Source organism: Silene latifolia, chromosome 6, assembly GCF_048544455.1.
Source record: "Silene latifolia isolate original U9 population chromosome 6, ASM4854445v1, whole genome shotgun sequence".
NCBI lineage: Eukaryota > Viridiplantae > Streptophyta > Magnoliopsida > Caryophyllales > Caryophyllaceae > Silene > Silene latifolia.
In genome coordinates, this window is record NC_133531.1 from 99,913,073 (window position 1) to 99,935,636 (window position 22,564).

General features: G+C 36.2%; 1 protein-coding gene across 2 annotated transcripts; it reads left to right on the forward strand.

Annotated features, from left to right (window-relative positions):
• The first annotated feature begins 975 nt into the window (after positions 1-975).
• Positions 976-22,226, forward strand: LOC141587035 (uncharacterized). 2 transcript variants are annotated; one of them, XM_074408450.1, is made up of 12 exons: positions 976-1,123; positions 5,342-5,475; positions 5,766-5,947; positions 6,060-6,435; positions 6,512-6,651; positions 6,740-6,817; positions 6,945-7,239; positions 7,493-7,692; positions 8,368-8,444; positions 18,698-18,799; positions 19,842-20,028; positions 21,858-22,226. In XM_074408450.1, the coding sequence occupies exons 2-12, from the start codon at positions 5,343-5,345 to the stop codon at positions 21,942-21,944; spliced, it is 1,857 nt and encodes a 618-aa protein (XP_074264551.1). In that variant the 5' UTR covers positions 976-1,123; position 5,342; the 3' UTR covers positions 21,945-22,226. The 2 variants fall into 2 exon arrangements, with proteins under 2 accessions (XP_074264551.1, XP_074264552.1); XM_074408451.1 differs by having other exon boundaries at positions 1,118-2,793.
• Positions 22,227-22,564: the final 338 nt, after the last annotated feature.

The window sequence follows — 22,564 nt, forward strand, 5'->3', positions numbered from 1 at the left end:
GAACATGTAACCTGTATTTTGGGCATTTGGTTTTGGATTGTATTCTTTCACTAAACTTATACTATTTGAATGTCGTTTCGTTATTATCTTATGATTATCATTACCTCGGGAAACCGAGATGGTAACGTCTTTATACCTGAGTGGTCCTGGTAAGGCACTTGGAGTATGGGGGTGTTACAGTAGTATTATGTTAGTTAATTATATATGTAATATAACTTTAACAATGTAGTAGAAATATCATAAATAGGAGTATTATATTAGCTAACTATATTTGTAATATATCTTTGATGATGTATAAAAAAGCGTTATTATAACATTTAATGATATATGGTAATTGTATCATGTATATATCATTAAACTCGTGCAAACTACTCAGGTCAATTTTTATATTTTTGATTATATAATAATGGATTTTTTAACGTGTACCTTTGTAATTCTAAATAAAGTAAAAAAAAATCAAAAATTTCTTTACTAAATGTTTTATTAATAATTTAATACTTACATTTATCATGATTTTCTTTACTTAGACAAACCGATGTAATAATAAATCTAATGCCAACTTCATATTTGAAGGATGTTCTCTGCTTTTAATGCAAAATCATTCCCGTTGCTTGTGAATCATGAGTTTTTAATGAGACTATTCAACATAGGCCAAATATCACACATAAGATAAGATACAAATAAAATGCAATGAAATTTGTAAAATTTTATCGCATTTATAAAAGTGAGTGTTATTTAACCCGTTTTATACTGTCATTCTTTAAAACGAATATAATCATCTTAAGAAAAATCAACTATAAATAACAGAGTTTTTCTATCATGTACCCAATATACACATGATAAGTTGAAAATTAAAAAGGCAAACCGTACAACTTGCACAGATTTAAGATTAGGGTAAAAGATCAAAAAAATGTGTACTCCTAGATAAAAAAAGGGCAGCCCATATAGTCAGCTTATAACTTCTCACTACCCTTTCCGGCTTTCCCACTTGCTCTCCCACTTAAAAATTAAAATTAGAAGAAAGTGCATTTGCCGAGACGGCATAGATGCGGGCGTGACCTCAGAGAATTTTCACTCACTATCTCTGCAACATTACGCGATTCTCCACCATTTCCACACGCATGTAAACTTCTTCCTCTATCTTCCTCCTTTGTCTTATGTTTTTTGTGCTTTTCTAAACTTTTGTTTTACCTCTGATTGTTATGGAATTTTTTGTTTTTTTTTTCATATATTTTGTCGAGTATGAGTCCTGCATTTTCCTTAGTCGTCTTACATTGTTTGCAGACCAATAATTTACATTACATTTTTAGCGAATTTTCTGTTCTGGATTTCTGCTGTTTTTCTTATTGATGATTTTACATTCAGAATATTACATTTATGTTGATGAATTTCTTAATTTCGGTTGTAATTTGGAAATTGCTGCGTTACTTTTTGTTTTGTGTTCCTATTTTCTTATTAATTCCTGGTCTCACTCATTTGTTTACCTTTTTGTTCTTTCCGAAGGTATTTTAATCAAAGATAAACAAATGAGTAGGACGGAAAGAGAGTATATATGTGTGTAGTTTTCTTGAGTGAATGTTCTTATATTACCAATTCTTTCCAATCTATTGCATTTTCATGAACAATCCTTAAATAAATAGAATCCTGCATCATTGCATAAATTATTGGAATTTTGCTTTCTGTTTTTTCTCTTTTAAGTTAAAATGATAGTTCAAGTTTGATTAGCTTTTTTTTTCTTTTCTGGACTTGGGTCTTTTATTGTTTGCTGAAGCATTACGACAATGGTAGATGGACATAAAAATCACAATTGATGCAGAAGAGGGCGAGATGAAAAATCGAAAAGAGGGCAATGTAAAAACTGAATGTGTGGCAAAAGGAAGCTATCATATGGCAGATGATGCAGAAACAACCCCATACCAAAAGAACCACTCTCTACTCTAAGAAATCCACCAAACTCCATTTCCATCAAACTGTTTGGAAAGTGGAAATATAAATTCACGATTCCCCTATTCAAGGAGGTGCATTAGTGTAAAATCTTTCAAAATTTGATTTTTTGAGGACATAAATTTGTCTTACTATTCAGGATACGTATTCTTTTTGCTCGGTTGTTACATATAGCAGTCAATATAGGTGTACATATAGTTACAGATGTATAGAAACTTCTTTATATACATGTCATTGAGCGTTTATGCTTATAATTTAGCAGTTGAATCAAAATTATCACTACGAATTAACAAGATGAGAACTGACACTTAATGACAAGTATATGGATATATCAGTAACTAAATCTAACCACTAAAACAAATCGGTGCTTGTAATCTTGTATCTCAAATTGCTAGACAATTCTATGCTCTCGAAAGTTCAGTTTATGTAACATAGAATTATTCTCGCGCACTTCCTTGAGCAAGGTCATCACAGTTGAAGCCTTCAACTTCCCAAAGAGTTTGGTGGGCCTCTTGGGGTGAATATTAAATTTGGTGGATTTCTTATAGTGGAGAGGAATTCTTGTGGTTTCTGAGACTTGTTTATGGGCATCCTCTGTCATGCTAGCTTCCTTTGCCAAGCCTTCCCTTTTCAACTCCTCATTTTCATATTTTGTAAGGAGAAAAATTCTAATGAAAATATGATAATAATAGGTAGCACTTGGTAGTGAGATGGTTTTGAGTTAGATCTGCTGAGTATTTCTTTCTCAATGGAGATGTAATGCCTTCTTAATAGAGAAGACAACGCCTGGCAATCACAGTATAATTGATGGCAAATCACAGCATCCCACAGGCTTCATTGCTATCCTTTGTATAGTACATTACTGTTTACCCACCAAAGGCTTTGTATATGATTTTATAGCGTGGTTTATATGATATATAGATGTAATCGTCTATGATATTTGAAATGTAGACAAGTCACATAGGCTGATGAAACAATTCGATCTGTATCAGGTAAATGTTACTGGACAATAGAATTAAGTTGACCAAACACCTTCATTATAGTTCAATACCACCAAACAAGTGGGAAATTGTGGTGGATTGGTGGTAGCAAGAGTCACTAGCTTTGTCATTTACCTTGATTATCTCTTAGCTTTCGGAACATGGATTGCATTTTTTTGCTTTAGAGTGTTCTTTTTTAAGTTCCCTTTCAAATCCATTACGTGGATGGATTTCATAGCTTTGCCGTTTTCCTTAATTTTTGTTGCTTTTTATCATGCATTTACAATGATTTTATTTTTCTTGTCAGAGTATGAGTCTCAATTTCTACATCTTTTTTATTTTATTACTAACCTCCACTCCACTTTGATACAACAACAACAACATCAGAGCCTTAATCCCAAAATGATTTGGGGTCGGCTGACATGAATCATCCTTTCGAACCGTCTATGGGTGAACGCACGCCTCAAAATGCGAATAAAAAAGGGAAGATAAAAAAACAAAAGGGAGAACGAAAATGTAATGGAAAGTCAAGGTGAACTTAGGGGTTTTAAAATCGAATTCCGTCTTTCTTTTATAAAAACTTAAAATTTAAATTGAGAGAAAAGGTTAAAACGATTTTTAAAAACCGAAATAGAGTTAAGGATCCGGAATGAACCAGGTAAAATCCATAAGAAAGTGGTTGTTGAAAAAGTGTGTAATAAAGGAGAGAAAAATAAATAAATTAATTTCTTTAAATTAAATAAATAATAAAAAAAAAAACACTAAATCTGTCAAAAAAACATCAAATACTAAAAATCCACATGTATCATTTCCCTCCATTGTGCCCTCTCCGTCACCATACTCTCCTCAAGCCCCAGAACTCTCATATCGTGCTCTATCACTCTCAACCATGTCTCTGTCTCGGTCTTCCTCTCGCCTCTAGGGACCTTTTTCTTCTCTCCAAGTCTCCGGCCTCCTAAGCCAAAAGCGTCCATAGGTCTCCTTCTCACATGGCCAAACCATCTTAGTCGGTTTTCCATCATCTTGTCCTCTATTGGCGCCACTTTTACCTTTTCCCTAATCACCTCATTCCTTAACCGATCTTTCCTTGTATGTCCGCACATCCACCTCAACATGCGCATTTCCGCCACACTCATCTTTTGAATGTGACAATGTTTCACGCCCAACACTCGGAGTCGTAAAGTAGAGGGCAGCAGAGCCTAATTGCCGTGCGATAAAATTTTCCCTTTAATCTTTGGGGCATATCTTTATCGCATAGAAACCCCGAAGCACTCTTCCATTTCAACCATCCCGCTTTAATTCCGTGAGCCACATCTCCGTCTAACTCCCCATCTTTTTGAATAATAGATCCTAGATATCCGAAGAAATCCGAACCCTCAACAACATTCCCATCGAAAATAATACTCCCCGCCTCTCGTCGATCTCAACCCCGCCACCTTAGTGAACGACACCTCAAATACTCGCCTTACTCCCCGCTCGGCTGAACCCACGAGTCTCTAAAGTCTGCCTCCACAATTCCAACTTTCTCTCCACCCCTCTTTTGTCTCATCAATCAACACAATATCATCAGCAAACATCATACACCAAGGGATGTCGTCCTGAATATCCCTTGTCAACTCATCCATAACTATAGCAAAGAGAAAAGGACTAAGTGCGGAACCTTGATGCACCCCGATGGTAATAGGAAATTCTTCCGTTCTCCCAACATTAGTGCGAACACTTGCACTAGCCCCCTCATACATGTCCTTTATGAGGTCAATATATTTTCACGACACACCCTTTCTCGCCAAAGCCCACCAAAGTACTTCTCTTGGTACCCTATCATATGCCTTTTCCAAGTCAATAAAAACCACTCCACTTTGATCTTCCCACTTTATTAAAATACTCCTCACATATTATATTAGAGAAGTGGAAAAATCAAAGTGGAAGGGAGTTTAGTATTATTTTTTAGGGGTGTGGTTGGGGCTTGACATACCACAGGATCACTAGTTCTCAGGTGGTGGATTTTGAGATTGGCAAAATGAAAGAAAAGGGGGTTGTGTCAGAAAAAGAGTTTCCTATCTAGGATGATTTCTTCAAATTGTCTCTCTTTAATCTCATTTACCATTTTGATGTGCCTAACCTTGAAGGAACGTTTAGAACCAACCTCTCGATTTTGTGAACTCAGGTGCCTCTTGGCTTTATTCCTTATTTTTACCTTTTCAGTTGTCCACTGTGAATCTGGGTTTAGTATGATATTTCCCGCTATAAAATTTTATGACCATCTTTTAGACGAGTCAAGACAAGGTTATTTATCACACTGCTTCACAGTTTCAGCCTACTACAGCAAGATTGTCTGCTTACTTTCTGTTCCGCGTATTGTTTATCATTTGCTCTTTCAATTCACTGACTTGAGCTTAATGTTGTTTGGCTTACAGAATGGGTAATCGGAAGAGAACGCTGAACTCTACTCCAAGTCTATTTAGAAATTTGGATAAGGCTGATCTAGGCGGTGTCATATTTGGCTGCAACGATAAAACCATTAACGAATGTCTCTCTAAGCAGCTTTTTGGTGTGTCATTACTTTACTCGTCTATAGCTTTGAAGAATTATGCCTATTTATCTCTTTACCTACCAGGCTACCATTTAACTTTTCCTTTTTTAAATTCGTGTCTTAATCTTGCAATTTTATTCCCAAATGCTTTATGATCTTGTATCTGAAAGGCCTTTCACTTGTATAAACTCCTTTTGATTATTTGATACTTACCTTTACAAGTAACATATCTTGGGCTGTACATTCTATTAAGACTGCTCTATTACTTTTGTTGACAGTTAATGTGTTATCCCTTGATCTCTTAACAGGTTTACCTTCTCAACACTTCACGTATGTAAAGAATATTGATCTTGGCTTGCCAATGTTTCTATTCAACTACTCGAAAAGGGCACTTCATGGAATTTATGAGGCTGCTAGTACTGGTCAGATGAATATTGATCCATATGGTTGGACTAGAGATGGTTCAGAGCGAACTGCATTTCCTGCTCAGGTACTGTAGGTTTGCTAGCTGTTTAATATTAACCATTTCATTTGCTGCAGACTGACGTGTAATTAGGTTCAATGAAGCTTTCCACCCTCAATTGTCATATTAATTGATACAGGTTCTTATACACACCCTGAAGAATTGCCGCCCTTTGCTAGAGAATCAGTTTTCACCAATAATTAAAGGGAATTACTATACTCCAAACCATTTCCGGTTTGAGCTAGATCATGTTCAAGCCAGCAAGTTGATCGCCTTGTTCTCAATGCAAGTGCTTGCACCATCTTCGTCTGTGATAAAAAATACAGGGAATCGGAAGATGTTAAATCCACGACAATTAAGATTGCTAAATGGAGAGAGTGATGGTACCATGTCATCTGATGCAATTGTTACTCCTAACTTTGATGATGATTCAAATGAGCATTTGATTCTTACAGACCCCTCTATATCTAATGGGGAAAAGCACCATTGCCTAAGCGATGATATGGAAGTAATTGGTAAGAATGACATGGAGCTGATATATGAAAAGTTACAAAAGTTGGCTGTGAATTTTAAACCGTTACTCTATTTCAGAAACCCAAGTTTATGAGCCTTTAAATGGCAATACGATGCATTTTGAGGCTGGTGGTTCACAAGAGAAACAAAGTGTTGAAGATGATAATGTCAAGGATAGCTCTTTATTGCCACCAGATTATCAGTCCATTATAACTCAGGTTGTTAGACAAGATTTATCTGATGTCATGATTTGTACATACCTTATCACCACGAGTCTATATAGTTTGGCTCTTTGCTATTTTACAGTTGATGCTAGAAGTTCAAGAGCTGAAGGCATTTAAGAAAGAATCCATTGATAAGATGGGACAACTGGAGCAAAAGCTGGTAAATCACCCTCCCTTGTATTCTAATATGTCGTTTTCTTGCTCACTTATTGATATTCCTTTTGGTATCTCGCATTTATGGACAATTTGTTTTCTTTCTTGTACATGGTTCATTGTGATTTTCACAGGTCAAGTTAGAATCAGTTAATCTTTCACAAAGTTATGATGATGGGACGGTGGTGCATATGGAGTCGGGCAGTGACCAGCCACTGGACGCAGATGATTTTATATATTTAGCAGGAGGTCATGATGGGAAATCATGGCTGGCATCTCTAGAATCCTATTATCCATCAAAAGATATTATTAAACCTCTGTGCCCTATGCACTCAGTTCGCTCGTATGCTTCTGTGACGAGATTTAATGGTGAAATTTATGTAATTGGGGGTGGTCCTGGTGGACATGAGGATTTGTGGTATGATACAGGTAGGAGGTGTTTACCGATCCCTTTGTCTTTTCTTTTCTTTTCTTTCTTTTTTTTTTTTTTTTTTTTTTTTTTTTTTTTTAAATTTTTTTAATTTACTATGGGTCTCCAAACCAGTCTCTTTTTGTCAACCAACACAAGGGTAAGGTCTGTATTGTCATGTTAGTAGCTCTGAGAGCTGGCGCTGGGGTAATGTCTTAATGTTTTTTGATTTGTTATGTTAGTAGCTCTTGATATGGCTGTGTTTCTTTGCAGCTGAATGCTACAATCCTGTAAATAATGTTTGGACTTCACTCCCATGTTTGAGCAAGAAGAAGGGGAGCTTAGCTGCACTTACATTGCATGACAAAATATATGCATTGGGTGGTGGGAATGGAGTTGATTGCTTTTCTGATGTCGAAATGCTTGATCTCGATGTTGGGAGATGGATATGTGCTAGATCAATGTTGCAAAAGGTGAACTTGTTGAAACTGCACTTTCTCTTTTCAGTTGCCACTTGCCACCACTTATGGGCTGTTTGGTTAGGGGTCTAAAGGAAAGGGAAAGGGAAACAAAGTTAATGATCCCTTTGTTTGTGTTTGTTTGACACAAACAAAGGAAATAGAATTCCCTCCCTTACCCCCAAATCCCTCTAACTCCTTACCCCTCAACTCCCAAGGGAATGGGATTCCATTACCTGAGGTGGACGTCGGCGGAGCACAATATTGAATAGAGAACGACTGGACGGTGGAGCACAATATTGAAATTGAGGTGGACGTCGGCGATGGGGGCAGGGTCGCTGGTGACGTCGACCGGCGAGGGTGGGGGTGTAGTCTTGGCTGTTTTTGATAGTTGTGGTTGAATTGAGTGGTGGTTGTAGTTTGTGTTATTCCCTTTGATGAACGGACCAAACAATTAGGAAAGTTGTGGTTAATCGCATTCCTTTCCACTTGTTTCCCTTTCCGATTGCCTTTCCCCTTCCCTTTCCCTAATGCGAACCAACCGGCCCCTTAGTATATTGAGGACAGTTTTTGAATTTGAACTCGCTGGCATCCTTTGATTTCTCAAGTAAATAACAATGTGTATATCTGTTCATACTTCATATTTATTAATTTTGTTGTCAAATTTATGCAAATTCATTTTTTGTGTAGAGGTTTGCTCTTGCCGCAGTTGAGCTTAACGGTGCTCTTTATGCTGCTGGTGGCTTTGACGGGAAAGATTACTTGAGGTAATGCCTTTATGGTTTTCCATTACTACCCCATTGATGTGTGCGGTGCGCCTCAACGGCTGCCTTATTGCATGGTGATGAAACATCTACAGGAGCTAATCTCTTCATAACCTGTGTTAGCTTCACTGGACTTAGATCCTGTGTTGTTTCTACTCCTTTTTGAGGTTATGCCCATGTCCGCCAGGAAGGATAGGAGTATGAAATCCTTATCTGACACTTCTGCTGAGATTAATAGCGAGGTTTGCATGGCAAAAGTGGAGAAATAGACCATTATATAATAGACTCCTGCCGAGTTAGGTTTTGTTCCTTTTTACTTTGGCTCTAAAAATAAGGAATGGGTAAAATTGTGATTGATTCACCATTCTACCCTCACCTTAAGTAATATACCACTCACCACCCACCAACCCCATAACCATTACATCCACGCATATCAGTCCCAACCCCAAGCCCCCAACCTAAGTCCCTCTCATGCCATCCCCAAACCTCCAACAACATCAACCTCGGCCCCAACCTCAAACGTTACTGACACGCCTAAAATGTCGCACTAAAAGACGGCCAAATTAACAATTTATATACCACTAAACACACTAATTAACACTAATTATAAACTAGTAAAATAGCAAGCAAGGGATCGAACCCAAGAGAAGATGGGTTTTGCAATAGTGAAATTAAAAGAGTAATTAGAATAATTAAGACAAAGTAACAACAATTATATAAAAAGGGGGGGTTTTGGGTTGAGTTTCAATTGTAACAAAAGCAAGGAAATTCGAACAAGAGTGCAAAGCAAGTAATCAATCAAGAGTTTAAAAGATGGAATTTAATCAATTTGAGAAAGACTTAACCCGACCCAAAGTTTGGCACTTTAGTTGACAAAACCCTTCAATCAATCCTTCAATTATATATTATCACTCTATTGTGAAGATTAATCTTCTAAATCTCCTAAATAATGGCCAAATGACAAGGAAATCACACTTAATCAAATAACCCAACTTATCAATTCTACCAAGTAGAAATCACATACATTGGTCAAATTAACAAGAAGATATGAGCACAAGAGATTCAATAGAGGTAATTAGACACAATGAAATCACAATTAATGCCTAATTACAAGTTAATCCTTTACTTGCTAATTAAGCCAAGAAGAAATCACATTCATTAGCATAATAACAAGGTGTTGCAAGATGAGATTACAAGGAAATCACACTTAATAATCCCAACAACAATAAATAAAGGAACTTGATTAATTAAGCAACAAGGAAATCACACTTAATTACTCAATATAAACAAGGATTCCAAAATTCAAACAATAAACACAAAAGGATTAACAATGATAATGAAAATTAAGGAAGGATTAAAGGGTCTTACAACCAAAGATTAAGCCTTGAGTCGGATTAAGATAGGAGATTAGTTCTCCATAATTAGATCTAAAACCCAATTCAAAAGATGAAAATATTCCCAAATTACAACCTTGATTAATTAAAGTGAACAAAAGATCTTAAAAACCTAATGGTGTTCAACTATTTATAGTCCTAAGATGCGGAAGATTAATGGGCTTTAAGTTAGAAGCAAATCCGTAATCAAAACATGCTAAAACACGCTGAAACCCAGATATTTCGCACCGTGCGAAATATGGGTCCTGGAATTTCGCACGGTGCGAGTTCCCTGCTGGACAACATTTTTTTTGAAGGCCATATCTCTCTCGTTACTTGGGCAAATGAGGCGTGTGACCTACCGTTGGAAAGCTAAGAACATAAGCTTTCACCTCCACTTGGCCTTGCATCGATACGAGCTCTAGAACTCAATATATACCCATTTGAAGTCGATCCTTATGCAAACGACGCTTCAAATCTTCAATTGCTTCATCCTTTCACTTCTTCATGTCTTAGCTAGTCTTCCTTCTTGATTGTAGATGTTTTGTACCATGGTAGACTTCAAGACATGCCTTTGCTTCCGATCATTGCTCAAAACTCCATTACTTACTCGACATTAAGAATATGGTAAATGTGACGTAAATCATGTGAAACCACGTCCCAAATGCCGCTTTATTATGCATAAAATAAGCTAAATAGATAGTATAAATACGAGCTTATCAAATACCCCACACTTAAGCCTTTGCTCGTCCCGAGCAAACTATTATAGAACCAATCAATAAACAAAAGGCTCACAAAATAAGTATGGGTAAGCTCAATCGATCCATCCCTCTTCTCTTACACCTCATCCTACTTATGTCACCCTCATCACATTATCAACATGGTCACTATTCCATTACAACATCATCACAAAAGTAAGTGACCCAAAGCCTCCATAATGAACGCTCTTCACTCACGCGCCCTCCTTATGTCTTCCCTCATCTAAGATGATCCTAATTTCTACCAATTCAATCTCATTTTCATAATCCAACATAACATCCTCCTTATTTCTCCCCCTTATCACTCCATCCATTTGAAACACAAGGTTATCTAGCATCAAACACCTCAAAACTCAATAATTAGACAACCTCAAAATCCTCCAATAATACTTCAACACAAACAACCAAAACTCAACCACACAATCCATGCATAAGACAAGGCAAAGCAATCCAACTCCAAACAACAAGTATGCCAAGCACTAGTATCAAAATAAGCTTCCAAATCCCCCTCCTAGTCTCTCCTAGTCTCGGCACACTACTAGCCTACCCTTACAACCTTCTTTACCACCTCCACTTATGTCACCAACACCGTGTAGGAAGTAGTAAAAATATGTGACAAGACTTGAGAGTTTCAATCATATTCATTTTCCTAAATCTCTCATTTTGCCTAAACCGCCCGCCCTTGCGGGTTTTCGGTTTAGCTTTCTCCTCACTCTATCTCTCGTGGCTCACACTCATTTTTTCGTTTTGCCCGGAGTGCCCTTTCGGGTTTTCACTCCGATCTCGGCCACTTTCCCATTTTTGCCTAGGATGCCCTTTCGGGTTTTCACTCCTAGCCGGGTTTTTCTTGTCTTTCTTTTTTTTTCTTTTTTTTTTTTTTTTTTTTGAATTGAAATACGATGCATGTAATGAAATATAATACAAGATATTATCAACTCATGTCCACCCCACACTTTGTTTTTCACTTTGTCCCCAAAGTGAAGGTGAACATCACAATCAACCTCAATGAAATGACTTGAGGCACCCTCTTTCTCTTCAAATTAGAACAAGTTCAACTCCATCTCACAAGCTCACTAACTTACACCACCAACACCCTCGACTCTCGATGATGAGTTCAAAGACTCACACCTTACATCCTCCTCTTCATCTACTTCACTTGGTATTATCATGGTGTACCAAGCACAAATCATGGGCAAAATGATAACTCAACATACTTCACCATTTTTCCAACAAAACTCTTTCATATTTGAACTTTTGATTGTTTCTTTTTCATTGTTTGATTTGGGGAAGTGAAAGTGGGAATTCCTTTGTAGGTGATTCCACATGATTGAGGTAATGATATGGAAATAAGGTGTTTAGACATTTAGGCAAAGAAGAGTGGTGATGTATGTAGTGATTGTGTCAAAAATGAACTTGGGGATAATGGAGCACAAGGATAGCTTGATGGGCTTGATAAGGAGCATTGGTGGAATTGTCAAGCATGATAATTTTTACTCTCAAGCAAGGATTTATCAAAAGATTTTAATAAATCACTTGCACCATTTCACAAACACCTTGTGTGCACTACTCAAGAACTTGAGTTTTACACACAAGTAACCACTCATAATCCATTATTAGGAAAAGACAATAATAAAAACATTAAAGAAGAAGTACGGGTTGCCTCCCGTAAAGCGCTTTTGGTTTCCGTCGTTTGCTCGACGCCTTTTCAAGTTTCATCTTCTACCAATGGTCAAGAGCGGAGCAACTCAATGCTCTTAGTAACCTATCAAACATGTTAGCCCACAAACAAGAAAAGTGACAATAATAGAAAGTCAATACATACCAAGCATGAACAATGAAAGCATATGCATATGACAAGTGATTCATTGAAGCATGTTCGAAAAACAATTCAATGTCACGATAAGCCTCCTTGAAACAAGGGTTAGACTTGGTAAAAACCAAGTAAGAGTGAAAGGACACAAGAGGTTTTTTAGGAATTAGAATGGGTGGCTCTTTCATGTAAACTAGGGGAGGTTATTCTTTGTGTGGCAAAAATTCAACAATCATCATGTTCTCTACCCTCTTAACATTCTCTTTAAAATTCATACTCACTAACTTCTTAGCCAAACAAGGGTCACAACCAACATCTTCAAGTACCACAACATTCTCGTTTTCTTCCAATTCCTCCATGGGTAGATTTGCCTCCTAATCTTGTAAGGTTGTCTCTAAATCACAAGACAACATACCCCAAATCTTCTCCAACCATTCCATTAGTTAAGGCAACATCCAAAGTGTCACCTCCACACAATTCATAAATGGTTTGAACAATAGGTTCAAATATCTCAAGAAAACATAGAGAAGAAGTCTCGAGAGGGTATTTTATTGCCTCATATATGTTGTGTTTGAACATTTGACCCTCAAACTCCATGGTAAGACACCCACTAGACACATCTATCATAGTGTTGGAGGTTTTCATGAAAGGTCTTCCCAACAAGATTGGTGTTAGTGCCTTTTTCGGGCTCCATGTCAATCACATAAAAGTCGGCGGGAAACATCATGTCACCCACCTTGACCAAAACATCCTCAATGATACCTTTGGGGTAGATGTTGGACCTATCGGCCAATGAAATGACTACACGAGTCGATTTCAATGGCCCCAACTTGAGAGACTCATAAAGGTAATTAGGCAAAACATTAATAGACGCACCCAAATCAAGCATGGCTCTTTGGCATTCAAACTCACCAATCTTGCAAGGGATGGTGAACATGCCCGGATCACCACACTTTTGTGGTAAACGCTTTTGAAACATAGCCGAGACATGTTCACTAGCCCTCACTTTCTTCATGCTCTTTGCCTTGTTGGTCCTCTTTGTAGTGCACAATTCTTTCAAAAATTTTGCATGCTTGGGCACCCTACTAAGAAGATCAAGAAGAGGAATGTTTACCTCCACTTTACGAAAGATATCATAAGGGCTTGAAGTTTTCTTGTCAATTATCCTTGCATCATTCAAAGCACTTGGAAATGGAGCTTGTGGCTCATATTCCGGAAGAGGTTTATTGATCCTCACTTGTTTGGGTGTAGATGTTTCCCCATGTTCTACCACCACTTCAATTTCATCTTCAATCACATCTTCCACTTCATGAACAATAGGAGGTGGTCTTGATTTCTTAGGAGCCTTGGGTGCCTCTACCATTCCTCAAAGAGACCGCTTTTGCTTGTTCCTTGGTGGGTGGAGGAATGGTGTGAGAAGGGAGGCTCCCTCCTTGAGTGGGTTGAGAATTGAGTGTATTGAGGATTTGACCAACTTGGGTCTGAAGGTTAACAAACCTAGAGTCGGTGAGTCGGTTTTGTTGAAGCACGGCGGTTTGAAATTCCCTGGTATTGTTTTGCATTGCCATTTGATTCATGGCAAGTGTTTTCATTATGTCTTCTAAAGATGATGAAGTTTTAGGAGGGGGTTGTTGAGAGTTTTGAAACTCCCATTGATAAGTTTCATTAGCCAAGTATAGAAAAAATTCCCACTTCTCTTCATAGCTAAACATATATCTAAATTTCCCCTCACTCAAATGATTAACACCGTTTCATCATTCAAACCATTAAACACCACATGACATAACTCCCAAGTTTGATATGGGTATCGACATCTAGAGACATACTCACCCAACCTATCAAAATACTTGTGAAATGGTTCATCCTTAAATTGAGGAAAATCAAGAGAAGCCATTAAAACAAACAAGAGAGCAATAGAAACTAGTTAAACTAATCCTAATATTTACAAAAACACACAACTACTCTAAAAACACCAACAAAAACACTAGCAAAACCGTTACCTTCCCTAAGAATAACGGCGCAAAATTTGACACGCCTAAAATGTCGCACTAAAAGACGGCCAAATTAACAATTTATATACCACTAAACACACTAATTAGCACTAATTATAAACTAGTAAAATAGCAAGCAAGGGATCGAACCCAAGAGAAGATGGGTTTTGCAATAGTGAAATTAAAAGAGTAATTAGAATAATTAAGACAAAGTAACAACAATTATATAAAAAGGGGGGGTTTTGGGTTGAGTTTCAATTGTAACAAAAGCAAGGAAATTCGAATAAGAGTGCAAAGCAAGTAATCAATCAAGAGTTTAAAAGATGGAATTTAATCAATTTGAGAAAGACTTAACCCGACCCAAAGTTTGGCACTTTAGTTGACAAAACCCTTCAATTATATATTATTAGGGTTGAGCAAAACCGGTTACCCGGCCCAGTTTTGCAAACCGGTTCGGTCCCCGGTTTAAAAAACCTTAAATTTCTTAAACCTCACCCGCACCTCTTTTAATCCGGGTAACCGGTTTTTGTGAAATTTTCAAACCGGATTTGAAAACCGGTTACCCGAACCGGTTTTCGAACCCGGTTTTTGGTTGAATGCTCTTGAATGGCACAATAAACATGCTGCCAATTTGACTTTTGAAGACATTGGTTGTCAAATGTTAAAATTACTTCATAAAAAAGTCATACATATTAAAGTTCAAAGAGTCATAGACATGTAAACGATGTTCAATACTACAATTAAAGAGTCACACATCTAAAATTACTTCATAAAGAAATAGCGTTTTGATGTTTTGGGCTTAAGTCTTGGCTTGGGTGTGTTTAATTCATAGATGAAATTATATTTTTGAGAAAAACGTCAATCCGGTTTTAAAAGCGGTCTCCGGTTTGATTTTATTTAGACCCGCACCCGCACCTCATTTATGCTTAAAAATTCGGTTCGGGCCCCTTTAAAAAAACCCGAATTTTTCGGTCTCCATTATTCGGGTTTCGGTCCGGTTTCGGTTTAAAAATGCGGTTCGGTTTTTTGTGCTCAGCCCTATATATTATCACTCTATTGTGAAGATTAATCTTCTAAATCTCCTAAATAATGGCCAAATGACAAGGAAATCACACTTAATCAAATAACCCAACTTATCAATTCTACCAAGTAGAAATCACATACATTGGTCAAATTAACAAGAAGATATGAGCACAAGAGATTCAATAGAGGTAATTAGACACAATGAAATCACAATTAATGCCTAATTACAAGTTAATCCTTTACTTGCTAATTAAGCCAAGAAGAAATCACATTCATTAGCATAATAACAAGGTGTTGCAAGATGAGATTACAAGGAAATCACACTTAATAATCCCAACAACAATAAATTAAGGAACTTGATTAATTAAGTAACAAGGAAATCACACTTAATTACTCAATATAAACAAGGATTCCAAAATTCAAACAATAAACACAAAAGGATTAACAATGATAATGAAAATTAAGGAAGGATTAAAGGGTCTTACAACCAAAGATTAAGCCTTGAGTCGGATTAAGATAGGAGATTAGTTCTCCATAATTAGATCTAAAACCCAATTCAGAAGATGAAAATATTCCCAAATTACAACCTTGATTAATTAAAGTGAACAAAATATCTTAAAAACCTAATGGTGTTCAACTATTTATAGTCCTAAGATGCGGAAGATTAATGGGCTTTAAGTTAGAAGCAAATCCGTAATCAAAACATGCTAAAACACGCTGAAACCCAGATATTTCGCGCGGTGCGAGTTTCCTGCTGGACAACATTTTTTCTGAAGGCCATATCTCTCTCGTTACTAATGAGGCGTGTGACCTACCGTTGGAAAGCTAAGAACATAAGCTTTCACCTCCACTTGGCCTTGCATCGATACGAGCTCTAGAACTCAATATATACCCATTTGAAGTCGATCCTTATGCAAACGACGCTTCAAATCTTCAATTGCTTCATCCTTTCACTTCTTCATGTCTTAGCTAGTCTTCCTTCTTGATTGTAGATGTTTTGTACCATGGTAGACTTCAAGACATGCCTTTGCTTCCGATCATTGCTCAAAACTCCATTACTTACTCGGCATTAAGAATATGGTAAATGTGACGTAAATCATGTGAAACCACGTCCCAAATGCCGCTTTATTATGCATAAAATAAGCTAAATAGATAGTATAAATACGAGCTTATCAGTTACCCCTGCCAACTAGCCCACCTCACCGACACCCCACCTACCCAAATTAGCACATCACCACCCACAGCCACTGTGTCACAACCCCAACTTAACCCACTACCTTCTCCACCCTCTCCCCGTCCTCGACGACCCCCTCCCCCGTCATCGCGGCCAGACATGGTGGTTTTCTTGAAGGGAAGGGCGTGTCAGTTTTGGTGGTTGTGGGCTGGTTTGGGTTGTGGATGGTGGAGAGAGGGTTTGATCGTCGTCTGGATTGTGTTGTGGATGGGGAATGGGTGAGGTTATTGGTGTTCATGTGATTAATTGAGTGGTAATGGCTGTTAGTAGTGAAAATGAAAGATGTATTTTAATCTTATTACATGTTAAAAACTTTACCACATGGAAATACGGAACAAAAGTCAACTCAACCCAATAAGGAACAAGGGAGCAAAATCCCAACTCAGAGGGACTATTTGATTTTAACCTTTTTAAGCATATGCGTCAAACATATCTCTATTTCACGTTAAAACTCTACATATAAGATACTTCATTTTTTTTAATACCGTACCACTTGAAAATGACTATCTTTCTTAAGATAAGAAAAATTATGCACTATACAAAAGTAGAGAGAAGATAAAGTAGGTCGACCACATGAATGTGAGAGAAATGAAATACCAAAAAAGAGTAGAGTGGAAGAAATCAAAGAAATTGACCAAGAAAAAGTAAGTGCAAGAAATCAATGAAAATGAGGAATAGTTTTTATATGTTTGTCTTGAAAGCATGTTCCGACACCCTGTACCTTTACCCTTATGTTAGGATAGAGTTTCCGTGTCTCGAAATTTTTGTCTCGGCGAGTCCAACTTGGAACTTGGATATGTACTCTTATTCGCCACCCCGTACACGAGCCTGATTAATATGTGATGAACTTCTTTTCAGTATTCTTTCATGCCTATTGTACTCAGCTTGCATTTCCTTATACAGATATGCTTATCCGACTTTCCCATGATAACTGATAAGTTTTGCAGTAGTGGAGTAGCCCTCAAGTTCATGGATTTAGCTTTTCTAATTTATTCTATTCAAAATTTCTCAAGCTCAACTTCTCAATTAGATAAAAAAAATCTGATAAAAGGATGCTTTAACATGCATTGAGGAAACTGCTCACTTGCAATAATTTTCGTTTTTTTTTTTGCACTAACTCTCCGGTGGGATCAAAAGCAAATGGGGTCTGTGCGTAAATTACAAATCTTCTCTTGTTGGTTTCTTTCCAGTGCCAGTTTTGATTATTCTTTGTTTTGTTGAAAATATTTTGTTAGTTCCGTTATTAAAAAAATGATCAATGGTGACAAGTAATTGTATCATTAATCATCAGCATAAACAATCTCCTTTATGCACCAACTGTATTGTAAGCCATCAAGCTGTACTCATAATCATTCAACTGTCCTATTATTATCAACATAATAATATAACTAATAACAATGATATTTTTGTGAGCCTTTAGTTTCAAATTTTGAAGCGCCCCTCGTGTAGATGTATTGTTTCCCTGCTGGTTTCATCGTCATTCTGCAGTTATGATGTGTATTGTTAGGGTAGCTTTTACCAATGTTCTATGGTTTTTGGGAAAGATGTCTATAATCTTTTTGTCCATGTTCTTTGCTCTCCCACCTTTTATTACTTGACATCAATATACATTGGTAAAAAACATAGATAACATACATACTCAATTTAGCAATATCGATTGTTCAAATCAATTTTATAGCACATTGGATAAAACATTGATATGAAAAAACCTTCTAGAGAGAGTAACCTGATTGTGCAGAACTTTTTCCATGACACAAGGATGTGAAGAATTAAGTATTTAATATTTGGGAACTCAGTGCCTCGAAATTTTTGAAATTTTTAACAAGATAGAAGTTACTATCAAGACCTACCCATCAACATCAACAACATTGAGGTTAACCCAATGCCTCAAAGGCTCTCGCTAATTTCGAAACTTGTGCATGAGATAGAAGGCTAAGGAATAATCCAACAAATATGACTTATATTTCTGTTGGTGGAAAATAACAGCTTAAAATCTGAAAAACGCCAAAGGAAAATACATGAAATGGAAGCTAAGAAAAATACCTGACTTGCCACTTTTCATTTCAGTTCTGCTGAAAGATTTGACCCTAGAGAACATTCTTGGAGCAGACTTGGAAGCATGAATTCAAAGAGGGGATGTCATGCGATGGTTGTGCTCAATGAAAAACTGTAAGCAATTTTTTTTCTTATAATTTTAATTGATTGGATTTAGAACTTGTGACACGCTCTTTTTAATATTCCCTCTGTTTTTTTATGCATGAAGTGTTTTCGTTTTTTGAGACACTACTTTTTACAAAAATAATAGTTTAATTAAAAATAATAGTTATGTCATGAAAATATTAAATTTCTTACCATATGTTCTTTCATGAGTATACATTTCATAAAATTTACTCCTGTATTTTGATAGATAATGAAAGAAAAGTGAGCGTCTTGAAATGTGCAAATGACTTGTCTAAAAAAAAAAAAAAATAGATGGTGGTTATTTTCGGCAAACTAGTTGTTAATGGCTTAATGCATATTCCCACTGTACCTGTCCTGGTTAAACTTAGTATTCGAAATATGTGAGGGAATTTTGAAAGTTAGACGAATAAACTGGGATGGGGGAGTATTCTTTTTTTTTTTTTTTTTGTTAATATGTCGTTCTCTCATGTTCTCTTTAGTGTCCTCATAATATACTTTCTTACGAAATTATTTTCGATTAGAGTATGATGGTGTAATGTTTAAGATTATTGGTGATCTTTGTCGTTTATGCTGAGAATTGACTACCAGTCTACCACCTCATTTGAGTTTATAATTTTAGTTTTCGATATTAACAAAATGAAAAGGAGTTTACTACTTTATAAAACCAAGTAATGTTTGAATGTAAGAAACTGACATGTGAGGAGTAGAGTTTTTGCTCGCTGTATAAGGCCTAGGGGTTCTCCTTCTGTTTCCAATTGGTTGTAGGAAAAATAGGAAAAATGGATTTTCCTTGGCTTGTGAAGCGGGTACTCTCTCTCTCCCCCTTCCCGTATGGCCAGGCCCATTTCGAATTCTATCTATGGGAAATTGCTAGTCTCTTTCCCTTGAATTCCTCCATCCAAACACATTTACTATGTTATCACTAACCTCTTAGAAAAGGGAAGAAGTCTAGTGAAGCCTGACAACAAACATGAATTTTGCTCGTCAGTTCTAGTCAATGGCTATTAAATGATTAAAACCTGTCTGATAGGTATGCAGTTGGGGGTTTTGATGGAAGTGCAATGGTGGAAAGTGTTGAAGTATATGATCCTCGACTTGGGACGTGGATGATTGATGCACCAATGAATTATCAAAGGGGATACGCTGCCGCTGCAGTTCTAAACAACAACATATATGTGATTGGAGGATTGGATCACAGTCAGAACATTGTAGACAAGGTACTTTCTCCTTCTTGTAGTGGTGGAGTTTGAAATTAAAGGATACTAGTATTGGTGCCCGGCTTCGCCCGGACTACCTCTACTTACCATTAATTTTTTTTTTTCATTAAATAAAATTACTTAAAGTTGCATAACCCATAAATTTATCATTAATATATTTTTCTATGACATATCATAAAATTACGATGAAATAAATTTTGAGACAAATTCACTACTCCCGTTATTAATATTTTACTCTTATTAATGAAACAATAGTAATAACATTTCACTACTTGCCCGTAATCATTGTTACTTTCACTACTCTCGTCGTAATTAATGTTACTGTCACTACTGTCGCATTAATATTGATAATTTCACTACTCCCGCCGTAATTATTGTTATTTTCACTATTGCCGCATTAATATTGATAATTTCACTACTCCCGCCGTAATTATTGTTACTTTCACTATTTCCGCATTGATATTGATTATTTCACTACTCCCGTTGTTGTTTCTACCACTTTCACTAATCTCGGTGATAATATTGTTACTTTTACTATTCAAATGAGTGATTACTATTATATAACTATATCCAATGTTATTACAATTCTTTTCTTTCCTGACAAAATTACTTTTACTACTTAGGCATGCAATTTTAAGAGGATTATATATTTATATAAATATATTACATATATACATTAAATCAAATCGAAAGAATTATGCAATATTATATATTATGGAATCTAACTTGAATTATTTATAACCTACTTATATTATATTTTTGTATGTTAAATAATTAACATCTCTATACATCTAATAAACTATAAAGTTTAATAAAATTACATATATTTTAAATTTAATATATAATTTTATGATGATAATAATTAATACCATAAGTGTGCATGTTTATACTAATTAGTTATTTTATTTTAAGGAAATTGACTATCTCCTAGTCTTCTATTAATATTTAGGAAAATTACCAATATCTTCTTTCTTTTAGTCTCCTTGTAATTGACCATCTTAATTAATTATTTTATTTTAAGGAAATTGACCATCTTAATTAATTATTTTATTTTAAGGAAATTGACCATGTTTTAGTCTCTTATGTTTAGGAAAATTACCAAACTTCTATATAATTTAATTTTAACCCACTCTCTATAATATTTGCATTGAGATCCCTTAATCGGGTCCATCACACGGTGCTAGTGATTTAAAACTATATAGTATAATTAATTTGTATAACTTTCTTTAATTATATTGAAGTCCCTTGGTTTCTGGATTTAATATATAGTATTGATGAGGTCATTTTTATACAATAATTGTGATTTGTGTCTTTTTAATCTGGGTCTTTTAGGTTTAGATAAATTCAGGTAGGGAATAATTGGTAGTCTTGGACTCTTGGTACCTTCCTATATTTTTCATTTTTGGTGAATAGTTTACCTTTCTATATTGAGTAAAAAAAAAGCAGTGAGCTATACAATCTTTAGCTAAGTACTTTCTCTGTCCCAGTTAATTGCTTGCATTTTTGTTCTTTGTAAGCGGTATTTTTATTAAAGGTCAAAGGATTGCAATGGAGAGAGTAGTAGTTGAGAGAGAAGTCCAGAAATTGCTGGGCCCAAAACCCCTCTGGGGCACTAGCCTAAAGTTGGCGCTGCTGCTAGTTGATTGACTGACTCTCTTCTTGGCGAGATTTTTCATAACCATTTTTGCTATTCATGTACATCTTTAGTTGTGCATGTTAAAGCCCGGTGCTGTATGTTTATCTTAATTCTTAAGGGCTGTTCTTCCTACCGACCTATACGGGTAATTGAGCAACTAATCACTATGGCTTAACATATGGTGTGCTGACAGGTCGAACAGTACGAGGAGGGTTGTGGTTGGCAAGTGACAGGCCTCAAAGCTATCGGGAAAAGGTGTTTTGCTTCAGCTATAGTCTAATAGCTTCGTTACTGTGGCAGTGAAGCCTACATTTCGCCCTAGTTCTCCTGTAATTTTTGACTGTGACTAGAGAAGCGTACGACCTGCGTCAGTAACGGACTTTGCATCATCAAATGTGGTCAGGTTTTCGACGAAATGAACGAATAGGTTTTGTGAGAGTATGACGAGAATATAGAGGTTAGAGGAGGAATGTACTTGTAATTTATTTACCTTTTAACATTAAAACTAGTCTAATTTCCCGTGAAATTGATGGGTTCGTTTATGACATGTGCCTTAAGTGAACTTAATCTCATTCATAATTCATATGCACCTATATAAGTGCTATAACAGATGAGGGTAGCTCATTATGATACGTTGCACACCCACCGTGTAACACGAACCCACAATTTACATCTAAAATGGATATAGTGGCATCATATACAATTCGCAATATTTTGCTACATAGAGGTAATTGTCATCATTAAAGCCTATGGTAGAATCGTACAATGGATTGGGATTTACTTGAAGTTACCCTCAATAAGATGGGGTTTCCGAAGAAGTTTATTGGGTCAGTTCTAAGTTGTATTTAGACAATAACATATAAAATTCTAATTAATGGTGTATCACATCATATGGCACCC